The sequence below is a fragment of the Electrona antarctica genome (assembly GCF_951216825.1).
Source record: "Electrona antarctica genome assembly, chromosome: 15".
NCBI classification, from domain to species: Eukaryota; Metazoa; Chordata; class Actinopteri; order Myctophiformes; family Myctophidae; genus Electrona; species Electrona antarctica.
This window is the reverse complement of record NC_136796.1, coordinates 24,096,541-24,121,137: the sequence shown is the minus strand read 5'-3', so window position 1 is coordinate 24,121,137 and position 24,597 is coordinate 24,096,541. Positions and strand designations below refer to the sequence as shown.

General features: G+C 41.8%; 1 protein-coding gene across 1 annotated transcript; it reads right to left on the bottom strand.

Annotated features, from left to right (window-relative positions):
* Window positions 1–3,216: 3,216 nt before the first annotated feature.
* On the bottom strand, window positions 3,217–14,877 carry tcf19l (transcription factor 19 (SC1), like). The gene is made up of 7 exons (XM_079522333.1): window positions 14,636–14,877; window positions 12,281–13,434; window positions 9,471–9,640; window positions 8,719–8,898; window positions 8,188–8,458; window positions 6,635–7,190; window positions 3,217–5,432 (listed from the first exon to the last, which is right to left on the bottom strand). Exons 2-7 carry the CDS (start codon window positions 12,591–12,593, stop codon window positions 5,093–5,095), a joined length of 1,830 nt encoding a protein of 609 aa, XP_079378459.1. The 5' UTR covers window positions 12,594–13,434; window positions 14,636–14,877; the 3' UTR covers window positions 3,217–5,092.
* Window positions 14,878–24,597: the final 9,720 nt, after the last annotated feature.

Sequence of the window (24,597 nt, the reverse complement as noted above, 5' to 3'; positions counted from 1 at the left end):
TGTAATTGCATTGCAATTCTAATGTTGCTGTACATGATTCCATGAGCCAACAGATATCTCCAATGACCAACATTTAGGCCACAACCCGCAGTTTGTGCACCACTAGTCTACACCTCCGAAGACCAACAGTTGGCAGTGACTGCAGCACACAATACACATTACACACAGAATTGGCAACTGCAGCCACTACCATTGGCAACGATTAAACTCAAGAGAAAATGGGGGAAATTGTGAAAATAAATAACATTCAACTGGTGAGGCCTTGCTAGAGCTCATCTGTAAGTGCATACCTGTCTCTCTATAGTCTATACCACCAGTGCAATATTGATGACATCAGGGATCTCCATATATGGGCTTAACTGTGACAGCAGGTCGCATTTACCATGGCATCAGGGATCTCCATCCCTGATGATGTCACGAGATCTGGGCACCATATATGGGGGCTTTCCCATGTATGGGGATTCTGAGTGATACACTGACGGACAAAAATGTACGATTTCATAGTGATGTAGTAAATGACCTGCGGTCGCAATTATTTACAATCATGGTATGCCCTGTGTAGTAGAGCTATAGTAGAGAAGTGGTTCTCAACCTTTTCTTGTAGTATATATATACTTGAATGTTCATTATTATTATTAAATAGTTTTTATTGATTTTTCTACACACAACAGGACATACCTACATACATATATACACCACTAGACTACACATAAGCATACATTAAGAACACCTTGAGAAAAATAAATAAATAAAAAAGACTATACTTGAATGTTCATGGCACTTACTCCGACGGTGCATTTTGTAAGTCACTCTTGAGACTAAGACAATGTATTCACCAACCACACTCACATTGAATGATTTAGACAGATATTAAGACAATGATTATAACAAAGATTGATTTTTTATTTTATTTCTTCCCTGATAACTTTGATGACAAACTGACAACAATCCCAGAGTGTGCAATTCACATATGGCTGCACGTTTGCGGCATGATTCTTAATCGCAATGACTGGCAATGACTCTCCCCTCCCATCATTTTCTTGATGTCTTTGCTGTTTCTTGTGCTTATATCTTTGGCCAAATAATATGTAATAATGACCTGATTGTATAGCAACTTCATGAGCCTGATGGGGACATTGATTGTGCAATGTACTTCTCATTAACCCTTTTGTACTGGTGAAGAGAGGAGGACAATGTACAGATAAGATGTTGGAATCGATTGCCAAGTTTCACGATTACATAATTGTGAAACATGGAATAATGATTTTCATTTATTTCCATTTAAATGTGCAACACTTCAATGACATATTGAACAAGTGGCTCTTTAGTTCTTCTCCTGGGATCCCCGAGTATTGCTAGTTTTCTTTGTAGCAGTCTCAACAAAAGAGCTAGCTAGCCAGCTGATCGGGCAATCATTTGGACTAGAACAGAAAACTAGCAGTCTAGACTTCTCAGGACTGGAGAACCACTCCCATAGAACCTGAAACTTTTGCTTATTTATGTATACAGAGTTATTAAATATGAATACAGTGTGTAAACAGAACCCTACATTGACAAAAAGGTCCACTTGAGCAAAACTCATACAGTATGTATAATCATTATCATGTCCGACACTAATGAATAAACAGTCCGAAAAAAAGCTACTTGATGAACAGTGTTTTGAAAATGGAATGAGCACTTTCCCCTCATTCACCTGCCTCAGTGTCATTTTCAATTTTCACATGTTGCACTGTAAAATCCCGAGTTTAATGTATCCATTTGTAACTCAATAGTTTACAAATGTACACAAATGTGTCCATTTTGCTTCATTTGTACACTCTGATTTAAATTAACACTCAGATTTTACTGCCTTTGGTTGTGTTCGGCACAACACTCAAAGACGTGCCACTAAGAACACACACTGACACCAAATGAGTCCCCGAAATACAGTGTATTGTAAATAACTCTGGTGTGATGATGCATTATGGAAGACAAAAGTTGGCTACATACCCTACAAAGTCATCAAAAATAAACATGTTCATTCTAGCAGAACAAACAAAAGTAAATACATATTACTGGATGATAACTTATTTTTTCAAATATCACAATGATTCCTCTTTTCTTATCCATTCAGATGAAGAAAAACCCAAACTCCAACTGAACATTAAGAACGTAGGGAAGCTCATAGCATTTTTGTTACCGTATTTGTGTGCGTGGTAAAAGATTAATCTTGCTATTGAATATTGCATTACTGTACTGTATGCCATTATGCTATAAGTCGTCTATACAATTGATATTTGATTACTACAGTGGGAATGTTTATCCCCCACTCATTCAAAAGTGGGGCGGTTAATTTGTTTCTGCTGCAACTGTGTGCTCAATGGATTCCATCTTGGACTATAATGTGCATAGACTACACACAGTTGAATTGGGGTGAATCAATGCATATTCAACTCAAACACTAAAAATGCAAAATCAAACAGCTGTTCGTCCTAAAGTGGGAATGGACATGGATATAAACAAAATAGTTTAGAATAACACATTTAGTTTTGGAAAGAAGTGTCTACACAGTTTTAATGAACACTACACCACACCTGAATTTGCTGATATTGAAGTAAACTCTTCAAAATCAACAAGCATCATTAACACAGCTACATTTTCATGAGTGCCACAGTAATATATTTGTTTAATTGGCTCCAAGCCTCAATGAAAGAGTATTGGAGAATCTTTATCATTAATACAACCAAACATCCCTGACTACCACTATGCTGTCCCTTAAAGCAGCAGCACTAGAACTTTTTTGTTTATTGTTAATGAATAAAAATAAAAATGTTGTCTAATCTGTAGAGTATATTAATACAATATAAGTTATACAACTGGGGTGTTGCATTTTGTCTCCCTGCTCTGAGACAGGATCCTACGGTCAAGATTGAGTTCAATGGTAAAACATTTCAGCAATTGCGCAGGAAAGCTTTAAGCCTAGTAAAAATGTGTCAGTGGTTAATGGTGGTCACGTGAAGTGCACAGAACCAACCTCTGCCAATGAAAAGGTTTTTAGAATGCAAAAATAGATGGCCGTGCTGCAGACCCCCAGCTGGTCAGCACATTTCATATCAAATAAAACAGGTGTTGTGTTGCAGTGTACTTGATTCAGCACTCCAACAGGTGTTAGCTTATGTTCTAAATATAAAATGTTCAAATGCATTATGACTATGGACCACATGGCAGGTTCTATGGTTTCTTATGTATTGGATTCACTTATCAAGCACAACAGCCGTTTTTCCTTTCTCTCTTTTTTTTTTTTTACAAAAATAAATGTTAATATTGTGCAGCTGTGTTGGAAATGGTGTCATTTTGTCATAAGTTAAAAGCTTGGAGCATAGTTTGATAGAAGACGAGGACCACGTGTGTACAGTTGGAGCTCATAGTTGGAGCTCATAGCGCGCCACTGAGTGGCGCGCTACGAGCTTGTAGGTCTGCTATTTTTGAAAAACCGTGAAAATATTTATTTCAGAAAACTGGAGGATTTAGAAGGATTCTTTAAAATGTTGAGGTCAGGCCTAAATGGGTCAAATGATAAGGGACAATATCGGTGGCACCCAACTGTAGTTTGATAGAAGACGAGGACCACGTGTGTATAACTATTCCAATTGACCAGCAGTACAGATCACCCGAGTCAAGGCCACCTAAGCACAGCTCACAAGCATCACACCCTTTGCATTGGGGCCATTACAGCATGATGTCAGTAGGGCGAGAGAGATGGCGCTGCTTGGGTAAAGAAAGGGTGTTTATGCTTGGTTGTGTGCTGGTGTCGTTCACTGAAACTAGCCGATCTGCATGCTTGATGCAGCGTGGCGAGCTTGTAGATCTGCAATTTCTGGTGCATGATATAGTGCACAACCACGTATAAATCAGGCTTTAAGAGTCATACACCTCAAAATCTTCCCAGATACAAATTATGGCACTTGGGTGAATGCTCAAACTGGTACAATTACATCAACATTTCATAACATTGTCTTAGGTCACCACCACCCTACTCAAATAATGAAAGAAAATAACTGTCATCCTGAAAGTCCAGGTCTTATTAAGGAACACATCATCTTGGTCTACAGAAAAAACATTGCAGTCAGCAGACACCACTGAGGAAGCACCTTGAAACATTTCATCATTCTCTCAGCGGCTCCTGGCTAGTCTGCAGTAGTGCGGTTGGGGGAAGGAAAAACATTTCAGAGTCTGAACTTAATTGCCTCCAATGCCACCCAGCAGCACAGAGCCTGCAGAGGAGATCTGCACTTAAACATTTCATTCGATTTTTATTGTTCTGAAAGTGCCCGCCTCCGTCAGTGGCAGTCACAGTGGGGGAGACTGGTCTTGAGCATGTCGGTCTATTGTATTGTCCTCAACAATGGGGTAGAGCGACCACCATCCTCCAGGATAAATGCTGTTACAATTTGTGGCTGGTAAAACGGTGGACATGGTGGTGAATCCTGGCAGATTTAGTTTGTTTCCTGCCTTGATCGTCCCAATCATGCCCAGCCCCTAGAGAGCCATAGCCTGTGTGAAAATAGGGTAATTGCCTGGTGGAAATTTGTTCTGAAAAATTCCACAGCATTTTAATTATCAAGTTCAATGAATCCGTCTCTGCAGGGGCAAGGAAAGAGAAATGTTTGTAAATATTTGTCCTGGAACATTTCATTTTGCCATGCTAAACATTGGCACACCCCTTTGAGAGTCATAAGGGCAAGCCTTTCATCAAGGCCCCAATGTTGTGAATTACATTATAGGATTTATATACAGTACACCCAGAACCCCTTTGGGACAGTTGTATTGTCCTCAGTGTCATCGTTGAAATCTGTCCCTAGTGTGGCCACCATTCTGAAGGAAGTGACAACCTAGTGATTTGTCAGCAAACCGTCTTCAACATCAGACAGAGTTTCAATTTCAGTGTCACCGCTTACCCCCCCAATTATACAAAGCGGCACATTTGGATTTTGTTAATTGAATTTCATGGCGTGCCCCCCAAAAAGGGCGCATCATAACATGTATGTACACGGAAAACAAATCCACCGAAACCACATTTCGTCAAGAGAAGTCAGGTGGTCCCCAGGGCGGGTCAGTGGCAGCCGCAGTGGAAGTCTGCATTGGGGTCCATGAGGAGCTTCTTGCGGTCAATGTGGAGGCAGTCTATGTGGTACCAGGCGTCACACACGTCGCACTGGATCCACTGCACCGTGTCCTGCTGGGGCAGTCGGCAGTGGGGGGCCGCGCACGGCTCCACCGCGCCCCCCGCCATCCCACCCTCCTCGTCTTCGTCAGAGGAGGAAGAAGAGGAGGACGAGCTGCCGGAGGACTCGGACGAGGCTGAGGAGGTGGACGAAGAGGAGGAGGAGGAAGGGGAGGGCAGCGAAGGGTGTGGAAGGAGGGGGTGCTTCCTGGGACGCCCCCGTCTCTTCCTGTGTGTGAGAGGGAAGGATGAGAGAGAAAAACACAGAGATGAGGATATGAGCGAATTATGTGCAAATGGCTGAGAGAGGAGTCAGGACAAGATGAGAGAAAGACGGAGGGGAAAGGATGAGAGAGAGCAAGAGAGAGGGAGGAAAGGATATGAGAGAGAGTGTAACGAAGGCTTTCACTTACCTTCCTACCTACCTTCACGTCATATCGGAATTTGATAGGCCACCACAGTAGTCTTACTTCTGCCCTATCTTATTACATTCCTTGTTATAATTAACTTATAATTAGTTTTTAGGATAATTTATAATTAGTTTTTAGAAAGCACTGCCCTTGACAATGTGCAAATAACAATAACAGTGGGAAGCGTTTTTTGTTAGTAAGGTAGTGACAAATGAGGTGTGAAACAAACGCAAAACATGAATGAAGGTCTACACATTCACCAAACAAATTGAATGATACCCTGACACGCTATGACCACAAGGCAGTGAGTACCCTTTCCAACGACTGTTTTAATTAGTGCCCTTTGTTCTAGCAGTGAATGGAAATCTTAACCCATTAAGACCTGAGGCCAGTTTCTAAAAATGCATTCCAAATCAGTAGTTCTTACACTTTCAGAAATAGCAGATGTACAAACTCGCTTGTGTATCTGCTATTTTTGAAACGCTAATGTAAAAATCTAAAATTACACAGATGGTTTCCTGGTTTAAACGGGTTAACGCTACAGCAAAGACATTAAACTAAAGACAATTGTGTGCTCCCAATTTTGTGGCAACAATTAAGACAAATACAGAAATGGTTTGTTGGAGAACTTGACAGGCCTGACATTAACCGAATTAAAAAAAAACACACTTTGGAATTGTGTCGAACTATCGACGCTTAATGAAACAATGACATAACGAGTGAGCCCAATTATCCATTAAGCTGCTCTACTAGTTGCCTCCAGTAGACTGTAAGCTGGTGCCAAATTCACCAAAACATAAGAGAGAGAAAACATACAAGAATATGGACATTTAGTTTTATACGAAATTTGATTAAAATTCTATATCTCCAAGTCCAAACTAAGGGCCGCTTCAATGGCAACCCTTCTTTTTAACCAACTTTGATTTTCTCTTAAAAAGATAATGTAATATTTTCTGCAAGTAATCAAAGTGTATATATGCTTAAGTGGTTAATGTTTCAGTGCCATGGTGTGTCAAATTACCCTGTGGGCAGGTGGTGAAACCTCTTGAACGGCGTCCTCCCTCGCTCTTCCGTGCAGATCCTCACAGACGGGGAGGCCAGCGTGTAGTTCTCGCCTCCCACCACCAGAGGGGAGCAGACGGGGGAGCTGTTGGCCCGCCGCCTTCCTCTTTGGGCCGCCGCAGACGCTGAGGAGTAGGCGGCTCTCTGCTGCTGCTGGCGGAAGACCGGCACACTCCCGTTGGGTCCCACTCTGATGTGGTGCATCTCCGTGCCCTGCGGGTGCTTGAACATGGCCTGGTGGTGATGGAGGTGTTGGTGGTGGTAGCGGTCGCTGGTCAGTTTGCCGTGTGTCATGGCACCGTGATAACTGCCGATAGTCCGCGTGCCGACGGGGAAGGGCTTAGGGTCGAACGGCCGGCGCATGTCAGTGTGGCCCCTGGGCTGCAGCGGCAGAGCGGAGGCAGGGGGGTTGAAGCTGTCTGATTCAGACTTGTACAGACGCCTCCTCTTCCTCGCCCTGGCTCTCTGGCTGCCATCCTCCAACCCTGCTCCTCCTCCTCCTCCTGATCCGAAAGCTGCACAAAATTGACATTTATTAGATTTAGGTCAGTGCTTGCGAAACATTAATGGGTTATTTTAAGTGTTGACTTCTTCATACATGTGCATTGTAGAGCAGTTATTTTCCCCCTTTTTATTTTTTTAATGAATGTATTTTTCATATCTCTCCCAATATGTTTCACATTTGAACAATCTGTTTCAAATTTGAACATATTACCGTTGTCGGGTGGACTGGAAACCTTATATGTCCAATAGTTACTTTTCAGGAAATGGAAAAAAGATCCTGTGTTGAGGTATGTTCCAATGGATCCAATGTAGTTATTAGTCACAAGCTCTTGCTAATACTTTATTAGTTCAATATTTATAAAACCCCCAGACACCTTTTTTCTACAACCTCAAAACCCATCGCATAGCGACATGTTGTGAGCTTGTAGATCAGCCATTTTTTGCTACTTTTGTGATATTGTAATATGATGATTATTAAATAATAATAAAAGTTTTTAAATCCTACTATAAATGCGCCACGTCTCTGCGTACGTGCATACGTGTGTGTACAGTTGTAATGCACGTAACTCGAGAACCGTTTGACCCACCGACTTCACATTTGACACACACGTTCCACGCCCCCACAGCACAGGTAGTGCAGTGCCAGGTATCGAGTCGGTCGGACCCACGGTTCTCCAGAACCACTACAAAAGGCTCTGGCCAGGCTCTGCCAGTGGGCCTAATGAGGCCAACTCCTTTCACCTGTGCAATTTCCAGCCTCTGCCTCAGCCAATTGAGGCTCAACCAATCAGGCTCTGCCAGTGGGCCGAATTGATTGCCAAGTACACTTCACACACAGGCACATACACAGATCTCCATGTGGGACACCGGCTGACAGTTAAAACGTATATCATTAGGTTCCCAAGTTGCATCGTTCCCAAGTAGGCCAGTGGCCGACTGTGATCAAACAACGATTATGGACATTTTTATTTGGACATTTTCTTTTCATTCCAGTAGTACAGACAGTACCTCTTCGGTTCTTGGACTCGTCCGAGCTGTCGTCCTCCAGGAGCACAGTGTGGGCAGACTTCCTGCGGCTCCTGCCCCCCGTCGGGAGCGGCTTGGCGGAGGAGGAGGAGATGGGGGGGATGGAACCGGTAGTGGGAAAGGAGGGCGGTGGCGGCGACGTGGAGGGTGGCAGCAGGGAGGAGGAGGGAACGCTCACGGGGACAGAGGAGGAGGGAGACGAAGAGGAGCCGCCTGGGTCTGAGGTGTTGCCTCCTCCTGCCTGGCCGTAGGGCTGTCACCATTACACATTGAAGTTGACCATTAATTGTCACACAAGTAATTGCGATTAACGATTCAATTGTTTTTGCATTGGAAATTGGAACATTACGAAAATAAATTACTATTCCATTTCCCTTTCAGGTTTCGTAAAATAAAAAAGTGCACAGGGCAGATATGACAAATAACTTTCAACATGGACAGGATTGACAAATAATTGCGATTACCTCAAATTAATGCAATTAGACGATTATGTAAAAACTGTGAGAACCCTACCTGTCCGTCGCTCCTCTTGAAGGTCCAGGCGCTGCCCCGCATCTTGCTCAGGCTGCCGATGGAGTTGAGGATGACGGTGGCGCGATTAATGGACAGCTTGGACAGGTCCAGGCTGGCGGCCGCCTTGCGGTCCAGGCTGGTTCTGATGCGGTTCTGGAGGTCAGAGGAGAAGGTGCCCGCCTGGAGGGAAGACATTTTCAATGATACCCCATTATAATTCTGCTTCATTATGAGATATAGTGCGTTTACATTTTGGGGACCGCCCTAGTGTAGTGGTTAGAGCATTATGCCTTTCATGAGGAAGGTTGTGGATTCAGACCCTGCCTGGGGTTGACGTCAGCAACAGGTTCCTAACGCCAAATCAAATGGGTTCAGATCTGAGCAAAGTCTCCTGAGGAGGCGTGTCTGAAGCCTGTCCTGGATGGGGTATCCGGACTCAAAAACAAATCCATAGTGCATTTACATTTTGGGAGAGTCCTTGCACGGTTATGGCTGCTAAGCTACTCTACTGTCAAACACTGGGTCGGGACCCATTTGTGGGTCGGGTTTATGCAATAAAATACCCCTTAATTTGTTTCCTACATTCTCTTTTTAATTCCACTTTTTTAATAGCCTGCTATTTTCATTCATTTGTGTTCCAGAGAGAAATCAAACGTTTCTTTTGGTTCTCGAGCTGAAACATTTGGAACCACTTCTCTATTGCATAAGGGCACGCACGCACGCACACACGCACGCACACACGCACGTCTCACCTTGGGAATCGTGATGGCGTCAAAGTCCAGAGGGCGGACTTTGACCTTCTGGAATAAGAAATAGAACTCTGGGCTCCCCGGAGATGATTGGCTACCAAAGGTCAACGTGTCGCCGTCTGAGAGCTCCCACTGGATGCCAGGTTGGAGGCGAACCTCGTTGACCCAGGTACCTAGCAACACAGATTCAAAAATAAAATAAAATAAAATAGGATTCTTTTTTTGTTTTCTTTCCTACTTTGTTATACAAGATTCACATCACGAACACTGTGGTGCTCTGTGGGCTCTTGGCAAACAGACGCAGCGAGCTGGCACTAGATTTCGTGCAAACTCAACATGGAAGACATTTTAAATCGTTCACCTGGTGTGCTGAAATGAATTAACATAATCTCTGAGGTTATGAAAGTTTACAAAAAAAACTTTTAATATGTGAAAACCAAAAGGGCAAACTCCTCAGTTAATCTTGCATGACCTCTAAATCAAGTCATTTTTATTGAAAATCAAATGAATGGATGGAAAACCGTGGAGCTGAAGGGCTGTGAGGTCAAACACCATAAATAAAATTATGACAAGGCAAAAAAATAAAAAATATATTAAAAAAGTGTGTTGAATACATAAAAAGGGTCATTTTAAAGGCAAAAGTGAGAAGTAGGTGAAACCGGCTGTGAAATTATTCAAAAAAAACTAAAGCGCGCAAGTGTGTAAGTTACTGTTAAGAGTGTGTCTGACCACCACAGATTCAACCAGGAGCCAATCAGGTCACACCTTGCGTCCTCGCTTACTGAACCGTGATCGCTCACTGCATCTCTTGCATTTATTAGCTTGCAATGCAGACAGTAGAATAAACCAGAACATTAGAATAATTGAAGGAGCGAAATATCTCTAATTCCTCGATGTATGCATGAGTGAACGTAATGTGAATGTCGGCCGGCCCATGGAAATGATTATTTTGAGTGTGGTGCGAGTCTATATGGCAGGATTCATTTCATTAACTATGTTTGGGTGGAATTAGGCCCTCTTCAGAAGAATGCCAGGAGGACTGTATGAGTATCAGATAAGATAAGAGTATTCAACACATTGAAAAGTATGTCGGAAACACATCGGATACCGATTTTCGAGAGCCCTCCTAGACTACAGATGAGATTACTGATGCTTTAACCGATAGTCAAAAGATACAATATCTATTCTAATCAATTTGGAAAAACCTAAACATTAGAAGATACAAAAATAGCCGATCAACAAGCTCACAATGCGTTGCATTACGATGCGATGTGAGCTTGTAGAAACATTTTCGCCTATGCCCAAAATATGGTTGAAAGTGGTTAAATAATTTCAATAGTTTCAATTACAGATGTTGTACAGAAAATAAAGAACGTTAAATAACGACCGATATATCGGCCAATGTCGGTTTGGCTCTAATGTAGGTAAACGTTTGCTTTCCACCACATGTTGTTTGTGGGAGACCTTGAGACTCTGTCTACCGAGTTGAGGTTTTATTTGTTGGCCAACAGTTAGTGGTGCGTGTTCAGGCCAGGGTCAAGTTTGTTTGTGAAACTGTACATCCGAACAGTGCTGATATTTGTCCTGCTGTCAGTCAACAAACAGGAGCGAGTGGGTGAGAGACAGTGTGAATGTCTTTCTGCGTTAGTACAGCTCTGTTCTTCTCCTGTGATTCATATCAGCACTGCTGTCAGTCGGTGGCTTGCATGTGGGTTATTTTCCACGTCGACGAAGCGGATTCCCACTTTGTCTGTGGATGTTTGGATTTATGTCAAAACATAGCCAGAATAGACTGAAGGTGTGTGTATGCTTTCTTTACAGGAGGTGGTGACAGTATTTGTGTATGCCAAGAAATAGGAGGAAGCCTTTTCTCTAATATCTGTAAACCTGCTGTTCCACTGGCATTTGCATTTGAATTGTTTGTCAGTCAACCCATAGAAGTGTGTGGGATAGGGATTAGTATTTGTGTGGCATCACAGGGATGTTTGTGTGTGGGTGTGCATTAGAGCTGAGAAAAATGTCGATAATGATATTGTGAATGTGATATAATGACATTACATATTGTCTGGGATTTTGGGATATATTGTGGTGTGGTATAGTATGAGAGTTGTCTATTCTTGGTGTTAATGTCATATTTTGTGTCTGACAGGTCACATGACCGAAAGCTTGCAATAAAATGTTGAATGTTGAGTTAGTCAGTGTGTGCTGTTGCCCTGTCCCTGAAATTGTTCAGTTCCATGCACCTCGCCCAAGTGTTACGGGTGAGCGGTTTAGTTAACTTTTCTGGGTGCATGCGTTTGTCCGACATACCATTGGTCCGATAACGACAATCTCAAACCCTCACCCTAACCTCCCACGGGGCAGCACACCCTTAACGCACCCCTCACCAACCTTAATCCGGTCGTTTTAACGCACCCCTCACCAACCTTAATCCAGTCGGACCAATGCTATGTCGAACCAATGGTATGTCGAACCAAAGTGTGCCTCCCTACTTTTCTGTTTAATGTATCAAATGTTCAAAAGTAGTGAAAATATCCGTCAAGTTGTGAGCTTCAAGTTGTGAGCTACAATGTTGTCGATAGAGGTATTTGATCAAAAACACATTTGATTTTGTCCATATCCAGCCCTTAGAGTGTATCATGTCTAAATGATACTTCTGTGTACGAGTGAGTGCCTCATCCTCTCACCGTGATTTAGAGTTCTCAACGGTCCTGAACATTTAGGCCCAGCCCTAACTGGGCATACATTTTAGGCCGGACCCGGCCCTAAAGCATCAGGTAAGGTCGGGTTTGGACAGAATTTGAGAACTCTACCGTGATTACTCCTGTCTTTGATGTGGACAGTCCAGGCCCCCTCCTCCTCATCTTCCTCTTGAAGCCGATCTCCTCCTCCATCCTCATCTTCCTCCTCCTCCCCTCCACACCCTTCCCTGTGGGCGTGGAGCTCGGCGTGGATCCTCGACACCAGCGGCGAGTCCAGTGTCACGTCGCACAGCTCCGCCGCCCGGCCCAGGCGGAACACGGAGTGGCTCAGGGCGGGCCGGAACGTGTACAGGTCCCGGGCCGAGTCCCCCGCCGACGAGCCGATCCGGAGCAGCTGGAAGCACGGCTGGGCCCCCGACAGCATGACCGCTCCCTGGCTGGCCGGCCAATCAGGATCGTCTTGTCCTCCTGTCCCTCAACCCGGTCAAGAGGAGGAGACCACCTCTTCCCGCCCCAGCCTGCCGCTGCCAGAACAAACCACACCCCCCCACCCCACACCACTCTCTGTGATGGGTGGCGATTTATGTGCGGTTATTCGCCATAGTTAGAGGACTGCACACTAGAAGGTGTTACAGCCGAGTTCTACGCTGCAGTGCCTGCACTTAAGGGCTGCCAGTTACAGGCCTGTAAAATGTACAATAGTGATTTTTGTGCAACAGAATAATGCTTAGTACAATTACAATTACAATTTAGCAGACGCTCTTAAACTAAGTATAGGGTCAAACTTAGTTTAAAGGCTACCCACGAGCACAGTACATACAGGCAGGCACATTGGCTGGAAGCAACCAGTGTTTGTATAAGTATAATTATATATATATATATATAACGTATTACTACGCTGTTGGTGAATATATGAATAAATGAATAAGTGCAGAGGATATAAGGTAGTGTATAAATTAAGTAGGAGGACTGCTGAAATGAGCTGCTGGTTGTGTCTTATCTCTTATTTCTCTCACACTGTAAATCCACTAGAATGTCAGCAGTAACCCACAGGGTTTAGAAATAAGCTTTGGGGGTGTATACGCAAAGGGCCTATGTGTTAATGTGCCAATTATTTACGATGCAGATAAAACAGATGACATTAAATCAGTATAGCTGAGATTTGAAACTTTTAGATCAAGCGGATATTCTTTCTAGTATTTCTAATTGAGGAGGCTGGGGCAGTGGATTCAGAGATATAAGGCAATCCTTTCAGATTGTCAGACCTGAAAAGAAAAACAAAATCGTGAAAAACTAAAAACAATTGACTTGCACAATAAATTCCTCATTGTTAAACTCTCGGAGTGTACAAATGGACATGCAAAGGGTCCATTTCGTTACATGTTTAGTGGTTTACATGTTTAACACAAGAAATCCCCCCCCCCCAACTAATTACTGTACATATTAAGTGTTGATGATGTCTTGTATATTGTCTTTAAATGTCTCGATGAATTACACACAGGACCACAATGGAAACAAGCCCTTAGGGCTTATTGTGTTTATCCTTTTTAGCACCGTTGTATTATTGTATAATCTTAATTACCACTTACTATTTGCAAACTGTTAATAAGGCAATCAATCGATCAACTCCCAGAGTAAAATTAACACAGGATTTCACTGTGCTTCTGACTGCCTTAATGACAGCTCGTGCTCTTGAGCCTCCTGTTGTAACAAGCATTTGATTGAACTATTGATGTTACACTTACGTAACAAATGCAGCATGGATGGATTGGTGCACGACACGTATCATTCATAATATTACGTAACTTTGTGTGTCCCTATTTCCATAAGGACTTTGTGTCTGGGCTAATAGTATGAATAATACAGACATACAGTATTAAGCTGTCAAACTGTCTAAAGAAAGCCATATCGATGCTATATGTGCAGCTAGCTGCAGTAGTAGGCTACTAAAAAGCTATGAAGCAAAATGAGACACAAAAGGTACTGCCTTATGAATAATTTACTGTAGCCTTGGATTGGATCAATGCTATCATAGATTGTATTTGATCGAGTCTTTTACTTACGTATCATAGATTTTCAACTATAAAAATCGATTATAATGAGATCAATAATAATGTTGATCTCATGCATGGAGTTCTGAGGATCGGTCGGGTTCTGACAAGTGTCAGAGTCCTCACTTGTCAACCGATCCTCAGAACTCGTGCGACCACGGCACAAAGCAATGGATGGCAGGCTTGATCCTTGTTGTCATGTGAAATAAATAACTCAATTTTACAACAATAACTAATGCACGCACACGGTGAAATACACCCGACTGCGGATCTAATCGCTGCGTGCATGAATATCCAACAAATAAACAGTCTTATTTTGGCGAATCTCTGCCAAGCCAAACAGACAGGATTATCTGGTTCCTTGTATAACAATAACGAAAGTCAAAAGCTCTCACACACACACACTGCCACTTACAGAGTAGTAGTGACTCAACGCGACTGCATGGGGTTTCGCGGTTAGTCCTTTGAGAACGGGATCGACACAGTCCGCGGTTCTGCTGGCACGTAGAACCTTTATATTTGCTACTTTTCGATTCTTTCTCCTGCACTTTTGTAAGCCTTTATCGCTGCTTTTTTTCTCCCCAGGAAGTCCTTTGAAATTTGGCGCGCCGGCCGGTTGCCTTCCCTGCGCGAGAATCGACGTCACTTCCCGTCCCACCCGAGGTTGGCTGGGGGCCAGGGCGCCTTCCAACCATAGATATATATCAGCAGTGACATGGCCCATTTACATCAATCATATAGTTAATAACTTTGTTACATAAGTTTATTATATAATATTAACCCGCTTTCAGTTACAAATGACTGATTTAGGTGCAACATTTATGTTACTTATGCAAAGTATTACCAGATACTCAGTATTAAAAGTATTGAAGTATTCAAAAGTAAAAATTATTAATTATTTTACTAGTATCATTGCTGTAATAAAATGTAGAACAATTCAAAACAAATTTAAATGTAGTGGAGTGAAAGTTATTTGCATTGCAAAAGGAATAAAAAATAACTCCCTTAAGTACAGTAATTAGTTACTGTAGTTCAACATGTACATAATTATCTCTTTTTATAAGAGTTTCCTTATGGAAGTTACATGGAACTAATTAAGCCTATGAATTTCAATAAAGCCTAGCCTACACAACAAGTTGTAAAATGTTTACTCATCTATTTAATATATTTAAAGACAAAACCTGTTATTGTATATTTTGTATATTTAGAAGGGATTATGTAACTTTTTATGAATTATGAATATGAAAATTAAATTGTTGTATGGTAGACTAGAGAGTATGTTTATAAAATCACACCCGTGTGAAGTGAGGGGCGCTCTTATCATCAAACATCATCACTTTTGTTTTCAATGTTTGTGTACACAAACCCTCAACGCTGGACATAGGAGGGGCTCCTCCACAATGTAGCTTTTACAATTGGAGTGGTTGTATTTTGTATTTGTGCGCTTCTATTGAGACATTTAGAGATTGTGTCAAAGCCAAAGGTCATGTCACACATTTTGGTCTGCAACAAATTTTGACCTGATGGTCAAGATTGATCTCCTAAGCAAGTAGGCAGCTCTCTATTAGCTCAATGGTAAAACTAAAAATGTCAGCACTTACGCAGGAAACCGGTTCAAATCTATGGTAAAAGAGGTTACATACCATAGTGCAGCTTTTAACACACAGTCTCACACTAAACAAAAGCAACAACACAAGAAGCATCCTTTGACTCTTGGCGTGTTAAAAATGTATTTTAATTGGCATTATTCATTCATTACAGAAAAAGAAGGTTTACAAAAGTAGTCTGTGCATGATGCCAAAAAGACTTATTATAGAGTATATAAATAGCATTCTCCATTGAACCCTTCTAGCATACATGGGGTGTTGTTTTTTTCATGGTGGTACTGGTACAGGGAGGTATTATAAAAGTCAATGATTACACAGCTTTGAAACATCACGAGCAAATGAATCCATAATTCATACACTTCAGTCCCACACATGCAAACACCTTCAAGATGAAACAAAAAATGAAATCCTAGCAACAGAATTACAGAAATGTATCCAACAACAGTGATGAAACATTCCAGTGCATCAAACTGTCTTTACACCAGTGGTTCTAAACATTTCAGGCCGTGACTTTTCTGTCTTGAAAAGTTCAATTGTCACATCACTGTCATCTGGGGACCCCTCACCAAAGAATATAAATCATGTTGCTGATCCCAATCCAAAGGTTGAGAACCACTGTGTTACACACTCATTTCACAGGTCAACATATTCTGAAAAGAACACGTGACTATTTATTTAGCTTTTGAATGGATCACACATCTGACACATTCTTTTTTAGTTATATTGATAATTCATATACATCGGTTCTACCCTAGATTAGACAAACGCATTATGCCTGTCTGTGAAAATGAAATATGCATTTACTGATAAACTGCTAAATGGTAACAAAAAATGAATGAGTCCATTGAATTATACTTGTTGAATGTTGACTAAAACATATTAACCAATACCTCTAGTGTTACTTTTTCTTAGTATTAGCATACATACAGTATATCATTTATAAATATGTGTTAAATACTCATATTTGGTTGATTGAAATATTAATTTTCAACTTGACACATCGATAATGTGTTCAATCCTAGAATGAAATGGTAGAGCCTTGAAGAACAGAAGTTTCCAACCCACCCTCTTACTCACTAGACAAAATCTAAAGCATTGTCAACATATTATCATATTATCATCACCAATCCTCATCATCATCATCACCAAAAACACACCTATCATCATTGCTATCATTCAAATCATCCCCAAGTAACCATATTTCATATGTATGTATGTATGTATGTATGTATGTATGTATGTATGTATGTATGTATGTATGTATGTATGTATGTATGTATGTATGTATGTATGTATGTATGTATGTGTGTATGTGTGTGTATGCATGCGTGCGTGCGTGCGTGCGTGCGTGTCAAAATTAAACTTTAACTAGATCTTTTCCAGATCATGAAACATTCATTTGCAGACTGGAAACTAAAAATGTGCAAACTGCAGGACTAAAATGCAATGAAAATGCATATCTGAGAGTTGTGAAGAGTAACAATGTTCAAAGATCTGAGTAGCCAGAGTAATCATGACAATGACAAAACCTTTTCCCTGACTGCACCATGGACTCAACAATCACTAGGTTAGGAATAGGATCTACAGTCGCCCATGGCCCTAGTTTCCCTACCAAGCCACACTACACTTTGGTGTAATGTCTAAGACATTCCAAGAATCAATCTTATGGATTTTTTCTCTTTGATCTTTAAGCCAATTACTGTATAATGACTTTGACCTCAGCCTATATACCAACAAAGCTGGATCTGCATCTCGGGGAAAACAGGCCCCTGTGAACATGAAAGCCCAAGGACATGAGTGACGCTTAAGTGTCTACCACTACAGAACGTTGCAATTGATATTTTTTATCATCCTTTTTATTATGTATCATCTGCTGTCCCACAAGCAAACTACAGGACAGCATGCTGCAGGTATAGAACATCTTATAGGTGTACACATTGACAGCAGATACAGGCTAGAGTATCATTGTAAAGAGAAATTACATTAGTAAGAGCCTTTGTGGTGCAGATGAATATGATGCTACAAACAGATCTGATGATGAAATGGATGTCATTTTTTGGTGTGTCTGCATTATCTAGTTTTCGAGAATACATTCGTGTCACCTTCTATATAGTAGAATGCATTATAATACCAGTATATGTCAAAATGTGCAGCTATTAACATACATGTTGTATTTAAAAGAATTAGAAGCTTGAATTGTCCCTAACTATACACTGCATGCAGTGTTAGTGGTTTGCTTGTATCGACACTGAGTGCATTGAAAAGAACAGGGCACAATGTGTAACCTCAGTTTCAGCTTTTGTAAAGGATGCAATCATGGAAACCTGACAACTCAATAGTTCTGGGCCCTCGTTCATAATAAAGCTCCTTGAGCACACATTTACCCTTGCTATTACATTTAAGGTAATATTGTGATTTTTATTGTGTTGATACCGCCATTGTTTTATCACAATTACCCCCAATCGAATCAAAAGCAAATCTTTTCTGTCATTCCTGTTATATTCTTTGAAATGTTTGCGCAAGAATGTTTGAAAAGAGTAAAGACCAAAGAACTTTCGTATATAAATGAGGTCCCTGGGATGTGTATTCATATTCTGACATGGCTTTTCAATGAAACAGAAAACATGAGTCCTACTGTGAATGATAAAATGCTAAATCCTTTTATACATTTCCGACACTGGTTGTGTGAAGGTTAGCAGGTACAGTGAACCATATTATATGTTATTAATGTATAAGCCCCCATAATATGTGATATCTAAGCTTGGGTCAGGTAGTTCATGCAAATACAGTTTATTATTTTCATTGCCTTTGATGTCAGTCAGGTGGGTGATTGTGAGAAAGTTTTAGACAATCACGCAGAAGAATATAAAGCCTAAATACTCTATTACTGCAAACTTAGCTGTCAAAACGGTCTTAATGAGATTATCCAGTGGTTCGCAAACCTGTCCATGCCAAGGACCCATCATATTGCTAAATGGCTAGCTGTGTACACAAGTGCTTGCTTAGTATTTGTTTTACATGTCTAACACCAGAAATTGTAATTTATGGATAAACCTTGAGAATAGATGAGACTAATAATTGCTGTAACTTTTCAACATTCTTTCATCAGCATTCCAGTTTCCCACTTGCATCAGCTGTAAGTACTGTATGTAAATGTGAATTTGCTGGCTCGTGAAATTGCAGTCCTGAGGTTTCTCGACAGCAGATGTTGGATTCTAATTCTATAGTGTAATTCTAGCCCACATCATGAGTTTGACTGGACAGTGTCATTGCAGTCAAGGCATCTCATCCTTCAATGCATTCAAATACCTACCTACCTACCTACCTACCTACCTACCTATACCTACCTACCTACCTACCTACCTACCTACCGTGAACATGGAGTTAAAGGACCGATGCCACATTAGTATAAAATCTTGCATAAGCCTTGCAGTATTCAAACTAGCATTTCTATGCTATACACACATGCAGTTCACACAGTACAGTATATATATCTGTCTATATACAAGAGTCACTCCATGAGGAAGCTGTTTTGTTTGTGTGTGCGTGTGCGTGTGCGTGTGTGTGTGTGTGTGTGTGTGTGTGTGTGTGTGTGTGTGCAATGTGTGTGTGGGCAATGTGTTAAGTCTGATTCCTTTACAACCCTGTAAATTGTAGTGATGACTCAGCGCCATATCATTCATTAATATTGCTTTGTATTTACAAACCCCTTCCTGTGAGGGGTGGGGGGGCAGGAGAGGTGAGTGCATGAAATATTTACAGTATTGTATGTCATTGGAGAAGAAAAATAAAAAGCGTCACATGACGGCCATCTCTATCCATCTAACGATCATCTATTTATAAACTGTTAGTTATAAAGCCGTTTTAAACGGATGCACGTTATTATTATACATTCTGGAAACAGCCAGCCAATTGGGAACGGTTTCCACCCTAGCAGCGCCTCGGGGGGCGTGGTGTGCCAACCATTCCAGTGCGATCCCAAATCATGCATCATTGGAGGGCTTTTCAATTGGTAGCCATTTTGCTATTACATCATTTTTTGGGGGTTTCCACCTCTGAATATGACATTTAGAGCAAAACAGCTGAATATGAAGGTAAATATGGTCAATTGCCTTTCAAAAGTTATATTATCACTATCAGATGAGGACAAGAAGGCCTGCATCAACAGCAGCTCTATAAAATAGCCATTACAAAATCAAGATACTTACAGGCAATATGTGAGTAATCAAATATGCACATAATTATGTATGTCTCACTTGTTTATCATGTTAGTTACGATAAGATAAGACCATTATTGGTCCTGCAAGGGAAATTCAGTTGCCAAAGGAAGCACAGTAGTTAAGATACAGTAACGACATTGTTGAATGCAATGCAATGTCACATTTAGTGCACCTCAACCCCTAAAGGTTGGTAGCAAAGTGTTATTATTTGTTCAAGGACACTGAACAAGTTGAATAAAATAAATGTATGCTGTTTGACTGGACCCTGACTTCCTAGTCAGTGCAAAATCCAGCTCCCGGTATGAAGATTGACTGCTTTACATTATATCATGATGAGTTAATTTATCAATCCAAAGCACAGTTCCCTGAATAATAAGGGAACTAACTAAACAAACAAGTCAGTTGTTGCGTTTTTGGGGGGCACGCTGGCACAGTCGGTAATGCTGTCGCCTCACAGCTAGAAGGTCCTGGGTTCGATTCCCGCTGGGGATGCTGCGGGTACCCGAGGCGGGGTTGGCGAAAGGGCCCTTCTGTGTGGAGTTTGCATGTTCTCCCCATGTCCCATAGGGTAGGTACCCTCACAAAAAACATGCAGTAATTCTGGTCTCTAAACTACCTCCCCCTGGCCAGCCGGGGCGCCCGATGGAGGGGAAAGGAACTGGTCGGAATAACGTGTTCCTTCCATGCGCTACGTCTGGCTGGGGAAACGCTCCCATCAGGTGAAAAGAAGCAGCTTAGATTCCTCATGCATAGAAGGAAGCATGAGGTTAGTCCGCTGCCCACCGCCCCATGTTGGCAGAGGAAGTGTAGCGCCTAGGATTACATTAGATAATTGACACTGGGTGGAAAAAATGGGTTGCAAAATCGTGGGATAAAAATGTAAGAAAAAAAGGGGGGGGAAAAGTTGAATGAATGAAAGTTGAATAATGAATAGTATTTACAATAGCTGCTACTTATTCTTTTTTACTTATCAATTACAATATGAGCCTTTTCCTGCATGGTCACACAGTGAAGTGTTGTGCTTTATTTCGACAGACACCTTTGTGCCTGTCTGACATCAATGTGGTTACAATATGAGATAGCCATATTGTTAACGGCAACAACACAAGGTAGTCTCTAAATGGGATCCTTTCGGTGATGGTCATTTTGGTTTCTGTAAACCGTATATAGTGTAGCAGGTGGTTTATGACTGCTTAAGCCTGATTCATAACTAAGTACGACCGAGCGTCACAGTCATACGACTACGGTAAGTACAATTCAGGCTCAACACTTCCACTCCTCCCATTTGTACATGGCACTAATACAGTTTCTGTTCCATGTAGGCTATAGCTCAATGGGTACTGCTTGGCACTAACACTTCTTGGGTTCAGGTTTGATTTCTCAGGAAAAAACAAAAACATAAACAGTATGCCATTTCAGGACCAAAGAAAGGTAGAGAAAATTCTGTACATTTATTCTGCCTATGGCAGTGCAGGGGTGAACAGCAGTCCCGTGAATTACATCCCTTCAATCCAGACATAAGCAAGGCCATCTTCCTTTGTGAAATATGTTTGACGTTATTAATCACCTCCATTTTTCAAACTCAACCAGCCTGAGATAAGGAGGCTCAAACCTCCTTATTAGGTGAGTGCCTTCACCTGTGTGTGTTGAAAGAAGTGGCGGGCGGAGCCATCCTGTGGAGAGTTGCTAAACCTTTGTGGCACTACCAATTAAACTGCAACCTCATGTGAAGAATACACATCTGTTTATAGAGAGCAGTAGAGGGTAAATTGATCCTGTGTTTCAAACTATAGTACTGTAAAGTAAGCCTTGCCGAGCCAAGAGGCTTATAGGGCAGGAGCCTATCTCCTGTTTCTGTAGCATGAGGCAGCTTGATGTACAAGTAGTAGTACACCCCCAGGATAACTAAATTAGGGAGAAAATTTAAAAAGGGGGGCAACACAATGTGCCAAAAAGTGCAACGCCGACCCTCATAATAACAATTTTCTCCACGGCTCCGCTGCATAATAATGCACGCCCCATGTGTGCGTCCTTACAAACGGCAAAAGTAGCCGATCTGCATGAGATAACACAGCGCTGTCATCGGGAGGGGGGTGGGCAGTTCAAATAATATGCGAGTAGGGCAACCACATCGTCAGCGACGTCCCTGATGAAGTGTGGGTCATGACCGAAAGAAGGTCACAGATACAAGCGCCGAAATGAGACGGGTGGGTGGCATCTCCCTTAGAGATAGGGTGAGAAGTTCAGTCACACAAGAGAGATTCTGAGTAGAATCACTGCTCCTTCACTTGGAAAGGAGCCAGCTTAGGCGGTTCGGGCATCTGGTAAGGATGCATCCTCTCGAGGCATCCCTAGGGAGGTCCTCGATAAGTTACTAATGTTGCTCTGGAGACGGAAGTCTGTAGCTCTCTGGTGAAGCTGTTGCCCCCACAGACCGACTACGGATAAGTGGTTGAAGATGGATGGATGGATGGATGGATGGATGGATGGAAAAACTGATTGGTGATCTTGTGATCTCTGCAAGGCTAACATGAATGAATCAAGTTACCCAAAACTAGCTCATTTGTGCCACATCCCATAATGCCTGACTCTTTCATGACTTGTTGTCTATGTATTGACCCTTGACCTCCTCATGGTAAACATGTTAAGAACAAAACGTGTGATTTTTGGATTATTTGGGGCATTTCAGCATTATTTGGATAGAGACCGTGAACAGAGACACAGGGAAAGCAGGAGAGAGAGAGGGGTGATGACATGCAGCAACAAGCCTTGGGTCAGATTCAAACCCAGGCCAGCTGTGGAAAGGACTGTATCCTCATGTGGTATGCACTTCTAATGGTGGTGTTTTTAATTGTACTGTTAATTAATGGTGGTTTTAATATTAGTATGGTTAATGGTGGTATTGCTGTAATAACTGTACCTTTAAAGGCGGTAATAATACTATAATTTTGAATGGTGGTGTTTATAGCACTGTTAATGGTGGTATTGTTTATAATAATTTGTTTCAGCTACATACATCAATAACATTTTCAACTTAATGGGAAAAAAGCTCCCCGCTTGTTAATATTCATTTTCAAGGGCTGAATAGAGTCAAGTCCGGATGGAGTGCACTGAATGATTCCAGATTACCTTGGTTTCTTTGTATGCGCCCTCCTCTCTCGCTCGCATTTTCTAATCACCAGTCTTCAGTCTAATGCTGTCAGGCCTTCAAGCCTGTTTGCTGCTATTGATCGATTCAGGGGCGTCTTCAGAGTCAGTGCTTTTTGGCAGAACAACAGGGGCTAACAAACACTTGGTGCTCTGCTCAGTCAGATAGGTTCAGAAGAGAATGGGAGGCTTTTAATCATGTCAGCCATCAGTTCCATTCCCCCAGAATACTTGCTCCACTTCAATCTTCCATCTTTGTAGTCTTGAGTCCGTCTGTCTCTGTCTCTGCAACAAACAAAAAGGAAGATCAAAAATCCCCATCACAGCTTCTCTCTTTTGTCTTCCAGACAAAATCCACCGTACATTTCCGAAATGTTCCCGGAAACAGCTACACAATGTGCATCGTCTCACTTCTACAGGGGTCTGTACCAGAGCAGCAGTGTTGATGGTGGTATGGGGGAAAAAATAGAAGAAGAGAATGGTTTTATACAGTGCAGTGAGGCGACCGGGTGGCCTTGGATAGTGATGCCATCAAAAAGTGAAGAAGAAAAATACAACCGGCAGCACTTCTTGCATAGTGCGGTGATATTCAATCTCTCTCTTTTTGTCTAGCAATGTTTCCAGAAAGAGGTCATAATGCTGTTGGCGTTATACTTGCAGTGTGCGGGTGTTGTACACCAAAAATAGACGATATACAAGCTTGTAGATCAGCTATTTCCGGTACGCGATCCCTGCGCGCAACTACAGCAAGTATAAATCATAAGACACTGACAGACGGTATGACAGCAGCACGATTTGTCAGCGCCACATAATGTTGTTGTTAGTTGGAATAAACACAGAAGCAAAGCCAAACAGAGTCCTGTTTCTACATAAAAAAGGCGGTGGTGCTGCGCCCAGAGGCAATCATTTTTTACCGAATGGGCTTCCCAGAATGCAGATGGTGCTGAGGGTGGCACTTCCGTCTGAGGGGCAGAGAGGTCTTTTTGACATGCTTGTACAGTCCATTAGAAGGTGCAGTCATCTTCATTTCAGTATTTGTTTGGTGGTGTGAGCCCAGGCAAAAGGTAGTTGGAAAAAGTTATAAGCTATACAGTATACTGAGTATACTGTATACTGAGACTGTGCTCAGAAAGGGTATAGATCCTCTCAATAATACTGTACATACATGACCAATTTATTTGACAATGAGGAAGCTAATAAATATGAGATTTTTTTCTTCTATCAAAGTTTTACAAAAACTAGACATCCTGTTTTTCTTAAAATACCCAGGAGAAATCCCTTGTTTTTGTCAAATTGTTGAAGGGTATTTTTACTCAGCTGATATTATGAGATCTTTGAGGCAGACACATTGTCCTTTTGAGTCGTGGTTCTTTGGCCTGGCAAAGCTCGCATGCAATATACAG